Below are 8235 nucleotides of genomic sequence, written 5' to 3' on the forward strand. Positions count from 1 at the left end.
TTAAACCTAGCAAACAATGAAGTGTTGTACTATCTCGTAGAATTTCCCTCCTGCCCTTTTTGACGATATCTATTGATAATACAACTCTGGCAGTAGCGTCTCATGTGAAGGGTTTTGGGGTAGTTGTTGATATGAAGTTGTCTTTTCAGAACCACATCAAGTTGGTAATTAAAGCAGGCTTTATCAAGCTACACATGTTGCATGGCCTTAAATCTTTACTGGGCTTGACAGAGTTTTGATATGTTCAAACATTTATTTTGCCTCTGCTAGAGTATTGTATATCTGTGTATAATGGGTTACCAGAATACAGTTTCTGGGCACTTCAGCTGATACAGATTGCTGCTGCCAAGCTAATCTCAGGGTGAGAGATTCATGATCACATCACCCCTGTCCTTGCAGACCTACACTGGCTCTGTTGTTTGGCGAGTAAAGTATAAAATGGCATTGCTGATACATAGGCTTTTGAGCCTAGTTTCACTGCCTTGGGCCAATTCCATGCTGCAAATTTATAATCCTTCGCCTTCCCTTCAGAGAGGCCTCCTACATGATCCATTTGTACATATGGCGTGCTTGGGAGCAAACTTTCTCAATTTGCTGCACCTACTTTTTGGAACTCATTTTCTGAAAACCGCCATTGTACAACGTTTACAAAAAAAGTTTAAATCCCTGCTTAAGATCTGTAGCTTTCGGCAAGCTTGCTTGTAAGTTTAATAGACTTATGCTAAAATGCGCTAGACTGTTTCATTGTAAGGATTAGATGTTTGTTTTTAATTGTGTGTTTTTATGTTTTTATGAATATTTAATTGCTGTACATTGCTTAGATTCTGGCACCAGGCAACTAATAAATCAAAACCCCAGCCCACACCTGCTGAGCTAAATACCAAAGAACAAGATACTAAACTACCAAAACCCCAACATAACTAATCCCCTCACACCAAAACTAGAGGGAACATATCTTATCCCATCCCAAGTAACAATTCTCACCCCCTCAGGTCATCCCCAAAGGGGAAAAAGTTACTTATTAAATATATTATAGTACTAGCAACTGCTATGTTGGAGTAATACTTAAATTTGTAATGACAAACTACTCCTAGATGGTAACTTTCAAAGGGACGTGTGGGTGGATAATTGACGCATGTGCATCGGCAAACGGCAATTTTATAACAGAAGTGCGCACCCGGTATAGAAAAATGTTAAATAAATAAAATAAATAAGTGAGAGATTCGTGTATCAGGAGACGCGTGTGCATGCAGGTGGCTTTTAAAATTGGGCACACATGCACGTGTCCTAAGTATGCCCGGCTTTTAAAATTCACCTTCTAGATGGCAAAATTAAATGCGCAGTAATGGGCATGAGACCAAACTTAAAAATTTACATTTCTCAGAGGAGTTTTAAATGCCACTTCTGGAAAATGTTTGGACTAATATATTTCAGATTTCAGAACAGGCAAAGCTTATATAATTTAAGTTGCATCGTTTTAAAGCTCCTGTATATGATTAATTTAGTTAGGTGTTTTGAGGTTTTGGCAGAATAAGTCAACCTGAGTTGTCAATATCCAAAAATAGTTTAATATTCACTTTCAGCCACTATAGTTTGTATTTATAATTTCACTTTGCATTACACAGTGTCTTTGCAGATTTACAATAGATGTCTCGACTCTGCCATTGTAGGTAACAGTACAAACAGTGACGATGTAATTATGGAGTTAATGTCCATAGAGTGAGCCTTGTTACATACACAAGCTTTGTAAAGGAGAAGAACATCAAGCAATGAAATCCTACAAAAAAGCTAGCACAAATATTTTCAGGTGCAGAGGATGTTAGAAATGGTAGGCCATCTATTCTTAGCGCTTCCGTCTACAACACCCTACCAAATGCAGCTACAGCAGTAAGGTACTGTCCCACTTCCATCAGTCGGTAGCTGAAACATAGATAAATGTCACTAAACTGCATTTTAATATACCCAAAAAAAAATAAGGTAAAATTATTTTTTTCAAATTACTAGCATTTTCCTTCCTGACTGCAGAGTAGCATATAACAGGAAATATCTGTTCACTCCCCAATAGCACTCTTTCTCTTCTGAGCATCTTAGAAACTAGAATGTAGTAAGTGGTATGGCATTTCAAATAAACCTTGCCATTATGAGAAGTCACCTTTGAAAAGGTATTTTCCTCCTAGGGATGCAGTGATGTAAAATAGTATTATTAGGCCAGCCCCATGGCTGAGTGGCAGTGTCATCCTGTGTTTGATTGCTGCCTTCTGCTGCTTGGGGATGCCAGAGAGGCAGTGTTCCAGCCACCATACACTGACGACACCTAGCTGCCAGATCGGGATGCATGCGGGCCAATTTCAGGAGGAAGGCAGGTGCTTTGGCCATTGGTTGAGAACACTCACTGTAATGGCTGGACTGTGTGGAAGATTGGGCATGGTTAGAACTGAGAGAGCTTTTGGTTAGCTGTAAATAAAGGTTTATGGTGCCACGGCTCCAATAAAAACTTTTTTTTTTTTTTTTTTTTTACCCAGTAGAGCTGGAAGTCCAAAGAGACAGAAGGAAATTGCCTGGCAAAAAACCCCCAACAGAGGCAACTTTTAGATAAGACTGTATGAAGTATTGATTTAATGTGTAAACATGTAATAATAAAACTGATCAGTGGTCAATCAAAGAAATCCCTAGCAAAGCTTATTTAGAAACCAGTAGGTATCGAAATGTGCTGAACCCATGGTTAGTGCTGTGCGTATGACTGAAGGATGCTGTTAAGATTTCCTGCTCCTGCAACGGTGGCTCTCAGATAAACAAAATCTTGTGTTAAAATTAAATAAAAACCTTGTTAGACCTTTTCTGTATTTAAAACTCATGCCAAAGTGTGACAGCACTTTTTGCACAAGACGTTTACCTGCACGGTCTTTCTGTGGAATGTTTTCCCCCTTCTAGAAGTGTCAGAGGAGTAAATCCTTGGACACATGATGTGCTGTTTCAAAGCTGTGCTGGCAAACTGCCTTTTTCCAGTCTTCTGCCCTTATTCTGCCTGGTCCTTGATGTGCACAGTAGCAGAGGGAGAATGAGTTCACAGTCCTAAGCAGTATCTGAAGTTGTTGGTGCATTACTGCTACAGCATGCTAATTCTTCTAACTACCAAATAATTGCTCCAAATAATGTTACATAACAAAGTAATGACAGCAGAAAAGGACCAGATGGCCCATCCAGTCTGTCCAGCAAACTTCTTATGGTAATATCTGCCACTCCATGCAGTTACCCCCAAGCCTTATGATAAGGAGTCATATTTAGAATCAAAACCAAGCAATTATCAAACCCCTGTATTGTTTATTATATATACAGGATTGGTATTTAATGCAGAGTTTACCACTTGCCTGAAACTGTGCTGTATGAGGCATATTGTATATGAGAGCTCATAGTGATTTGCACATACAAATGCATGAAGTATTTGTGATACTAATATCGCATGCTCTATATGTACAGTGTATAAATCTGTCGGTATATATAGTACCTATGTTTCATGCGACAGAGACCTGTTTATCTGTGACATCTGAGATCTACTGAATGGTTTATATTTAGAATAATAGGGCAAACCTGTAACAATCACAGATTTCTATAGCTCTAAATTTTAATACTTACTTCCAATCATTGTCTTAATCTATAGCATCTGCTCACTTCAAAATGAGACATTACCTGCATTAAATCACAACAGCACCTTCCAGGAACTATTCAGTCTCATTTTAAAGAGGTGAAATTAGGAATGGGTTACTTGACTGTGGTGCAATTTGGATTTCCCAGGTTGCAGCCAACTCCATTCAGATTTTCATGAACTTAAGCCTATTGGCAGATCTAGCCATTGTGTTTTTTTTTAAACCCTGTTCGACTGCATTTTGTGACTTTTCCTGTTTAAGAAAAACAGGACCGCAAGTCTCAGAGTTCAGTTAACTAGGCTTTAAAAAAAAATAGCGCTCTCAACAGTGAAATAGTACAAGTGCTCTCACTAAACCTGATTCTAACTTGGTTTTAATGTCTCCATCACTCCACAAAATGACATTGAGTCACAAAAATTATTACAAATCTTAATTTCAGTGACTATGGTGGGGATTTGTTTTTTTAAGATCCATTCCAGACCTGAAAAGGGGATTTAGAGCCTGGAATTGAATGTTCTTGGGGCCCTGTGGCCCTTCCTCATGGTGCCCTGCCACCAAAACCCACTAAACCAATCCCTGAACAACATAAGGAGCCAGACAGACCCAGCTAGATGAGCGCCTGCATTTTCTCTGGGACTACTAGTTATAGTTATTACTCTATTAACAGCCTGCCAAGTAATTCTTCCACACACTCCACTTTTTTGCAACTAAAGATTGTTTCTTGGTGCTTTTCCTTGAAGTGCGTTACCATTTCAACCTCCTCCCACTCCAGGAAATATTTTTTTCACAGAAAGGAGAGTGGATGTGTTGAATGCTCTCCTAATCTTGCACCTCTCTACCCACTGGGAGCTTTGGAGCATGAACTCGTGTTCTAGAACTTCCTGTCTGCTGAAGAAAATTCAGCAACAATAATATATTTGGAATTACAGAGAAACTGAAATATTAAGACTGAAAATAGTATTTCACAAGTAAAGAAATAAATAAGAAATGAAATTGCTTTGCTTGAGATAAGTTGGACTAGATGGCCTATTCTGTATGCACCAGAGCACAGCATGTGACGTAGAAATCAGAATTTGAATAGTGACAGCCATAAATAGCTATGAGGACCCCTTTTTTCAGTGGATGCTTTCCTATTGTTTTGCTTGCCAGCTGTTGTGAAATATTAAATTTCTATTTATTTCCACAGATGAAGTGCCTAAAAGGCCAGAGATTTACAGGCCAACCCACTTTTGATGGAATCCACATTGTCAATCATTTGATAGGAGACGATGAGTCATTTCATTCCTCTGACGAAGATTTCATAACCAACTCCTTACAAGAGGGTGGAGTCCATTTTCATATGCACAGGAGAACTGGCCAAATGGCGATGGGTCCAGCTGTCGAAGATAGCAGCGACAGTGACACCGAGGAGGCAATTTTAGATACAGGAGATCCAAATGGAGTCATTCAGAAGCAAAAGAATCAAAACAGAATAGAATCATACTCTACTGCTGTCTGACTGCCACTGTGATTAGCAGCTAAGTCTTTAGATTTCTCTTAAAGGTTCCCTTGTCATTGTAAAAAGTTGTCACCGAAGGGATGCAATGAGAGTGGAGCCTGAGTTTCCAGCATGTATAGACAGACTGTTACCTACCTTCAACTGCTGCCAAATCTCTGTCATTGACATCCCATTGCTGGAGAGTAGATTGGGAGGAGGTGGTTGCACAAGACTAAGATTATAACAGTATTACAGGACATTATTTTCCTAAATGTTTGTTTTAGAAACTGCAACTATAACTTATTAATTCAGCAGATGAAATAGAAAAACATTCTGCAGTTTGCGAATATAAGATGGTTTTTTTTTTCTTTCGGAAGAAACTTTCGTGCAATATTTTATGCTCCGTGAACAAATGTTTCATTTTTACCTTGTGTGTGGATTTCTGATCAAGAGGGATATCTGCAAAGTGTCTGATCATCAGGAAACCTCAGATTATCTGTTTGTGAATTTCCATTAGGAAAAACAACTGTTTTATTGGAGTCTACCAGGAAGGTTCCCAATCCACAGAGGCCTTTTACTGGTACAATTAATTTTAGAAGCAGTAATGAAATGGTTACACTATCTGCCCTGGAACCATTTTTAATCATTTTTCTTTTAATTTGTATGTGCTTTTGATGTGTTGCTTAACAAAACGAGTCATTTAGTTAGTTGTGGTCTACTGTTTATTTTGTACATAAGTATATATCTTCTTATCAATCAGATGTACATTGCACATCATTTTATATGGGGAATGTAAATGTTGCAATATGATTTTGCTTTGAGCATTCTAACAGGAAAACGTTGTGTACAGTACATGCATTGTGGAAGAGGGATACTGAAAAAGCAAAACACTAAAGAGATTTGTTAAATAGGTTTGAAAGCTTTGCATAGCCATGGACACTAGCAGGTCCCTGCCTTTAACTGAAAATCTTGTTCAGAAACACTATTGATGGAAGTCTTTTAACTTTGTATGTATGTAACTACAATAAATTTTTTGCAGGATTTAATAAAGCTTGCTGTATTAGTATTTATTATCTGCATTGTAAAAAAAAAAAAAAAAAAAATCCCCTAAATGAAGCCACCATAGAAATAAAACCAGCATAAAGTTGCACAGCCTACTTTAAATCACATATTGATTTCCTCTTAAACTTAAACTGTGGAATTTGAGAAATACTTAATATTGAGAAACTTTAACATTGTTCTGGTTTGGATCTAGCATTCAGGTTTAATATTAATGTAGAATAAATAACCCCTTGAGGTGATCTCTTGAAGTGCAGGTGAATACTGTTTAAGCCTGTTCTCTGTCACTATTAAATCTTTAACACTATCAGAGAAACAGTTACCACCACTAGGGGCTCTTTGTTCAGGGGCGTGGAGTTAGAGGTAAGGAGGAAGATGTCACTATTTGTATTTTTATTCTGTCTGTAGTTTCCATCAGTGCCAACTTGTCCTACATTCCAGAGCTCTAGAAGCAACAACTCCTCTGTCTAGACCTTCTAAAGGACTATAGGAAAGAGACCAAGGAATATCCTGGAACTAAATTTGTAATCAGTAATTTGGAGGGGAGGGAGAAGTGACTAAGTGAGAACTCCTCCCCTCCCACCCCACCTCCCTGAGAAGGAAGGGGAGAGGAACTTTGCTTGTAACAGATTTTGTTGTACTTTTTCAACTTCAATCATTCGTACTTCCAGAGCCTCGATTTTAACATTCTGTTGAGAAATCCCATTTGCATTTAGTAAGACTTGATTTTTAGCTTCCAAACAGGCCAATACAGTACAGTGTGCTCCAGCGTTTGATGCGCACTAGCTTTACCCCTTATTCAGTAAGGGGTAATACCGCATCGAAAACGCACGTCCAAACCCCCCCCCCCCCTGAAACTAATAGCGCCCGCAACATGCAAATGAGGAGCCCATCCTGCCATGGCCCAAAGTGAATGGGAGTCCGTGTGAGTATGTATGTGTGAGAGCCTGTGGGGGTGTGTATATGTCTGTGTGAGAGCCTGTGTTCATGTATGTGTGAGAGGCTGTGTATGTCTGTGTTTAGAAACTCTGTATATTGTCAGAGAGCCTATGTGTCGCTCAAGGCTCTCACAGGTATGTGCACATATATAAAAAATGACAAAATACTCCTAGACCTCTCCGCGGCATTCGATACCGTAGATCACAAAATCCTTCTATCTAGCCTTTCAAACATCGGCCTCTCCGGCATCACCCTCAAATGGTTCACCTCCTTCCTAAATAACAGATCCTTCAAGGTCACTATGAACAACATCTCTTCAAAACCCCTCCCTCTAGACACCGGTGTACCACAAGGTTCTGCCCTTTCGGCCACCCTCTTTAACATCCATCTAATTCCTCTCTGCCACTTCATCTCCAGTCTTGGAATAACTTTCTTTCTGTACGCCGACGACATTCAGTTCATCATACCTGTCACCAACTCAATAGAAGACTCTCTTCGCACAGCTGCAAAACACCTAACCACAATTAGAAACATGCTCAACAAGTTAAAATTATGCCTAAACATGAATAAAACTGAATGTATCCTCATTGGAAGAAATGTCTCAGACCAAACCATCGCCCACAACTCTCTTCTAATCAACAACATATCCATACCTCTAAAAAGCTCAACAAAGGACCTCGGCGTATGGATCGATAAAGATCTCAACCTAAAAACACACATAGCAGCCAAAACCAAGGAAGGTTTCTATAAACTTCATGTACTAAAACACCTAAAGCCGCTCCTCCACCATCAGGAATTCCGAACAGTTCTACAATCCCTGATCTTCAGCAGCTTAGACTACTGCAACTCAATGTTATTAGGTCTCCCCAAATCCATCTTAAAACCGCTGCAGTTACTGCAGAATGCCGCTGCAAGAGTACTGACCGGAAATAAAAAATCGGATCACATCACCCCAATACTAAAAAGCCTACACTGGCTACCAATCATTCAGAGAATTGAATACAAAACCCTGACGATCATCCACGACGCATTACACAATTCAGTTAACTCCGCAGTCAGTAAAATGTTCCACCCCCACAAACCTCAACGGAACACCAGAACTTCTGATAAACGTCT

At 39.3% G+C, this 8235-nt stretch overlaps 1 protein-coding gene across 8 annotated transcripts in view; it reads left to right on the forward strand.

Annotated features, from left to right (window-relative positions):
• The window catches only part of EVI5 (ecotropic viral integration site 5), a 223156-nt gene extending 216891 nt beyond the window's left edge, over nucleotides 1-6265 (forward strand). For 5 of the 8 annotated variants that reach the window (XM_029618087.1, XM_029618089.1, XM_029618090.1 and 2 more), the window contains one exon: nucleotides 4831-6265. In XM_029618087.1, the coding sequence (XP_029473947.1) occupies nucleotides 4831-5142 (312 nt within the window). In that variant the 3' untranslated portion in view covers nucleotides 5143-6265. The remainder of the gene's footprint in view (nucleotides 1-4830) is intronic. The other 3 variants (XM_029618088.1, XM_029618096.1, XM_029618094.1) reach the window with 2 other exon arrangements.
• Nucleotides 6266-8235: the final 1970 nt, after the last annotated feature.

This window comes from Rhinatrema bivittatum, chromosome 10 (assembly GCF_901001135.1).
Source record: "Rhinatrema bivittatum chromosome 10, aRhiBiv1.1, whole genome shotgun sequence".
NCBI lineage: Eukaryota > Metazoa > Chordata > Amphibia > Gymnophiona > Rhinatrematidae > Rhinatrema > Rhinatrema bivittatum.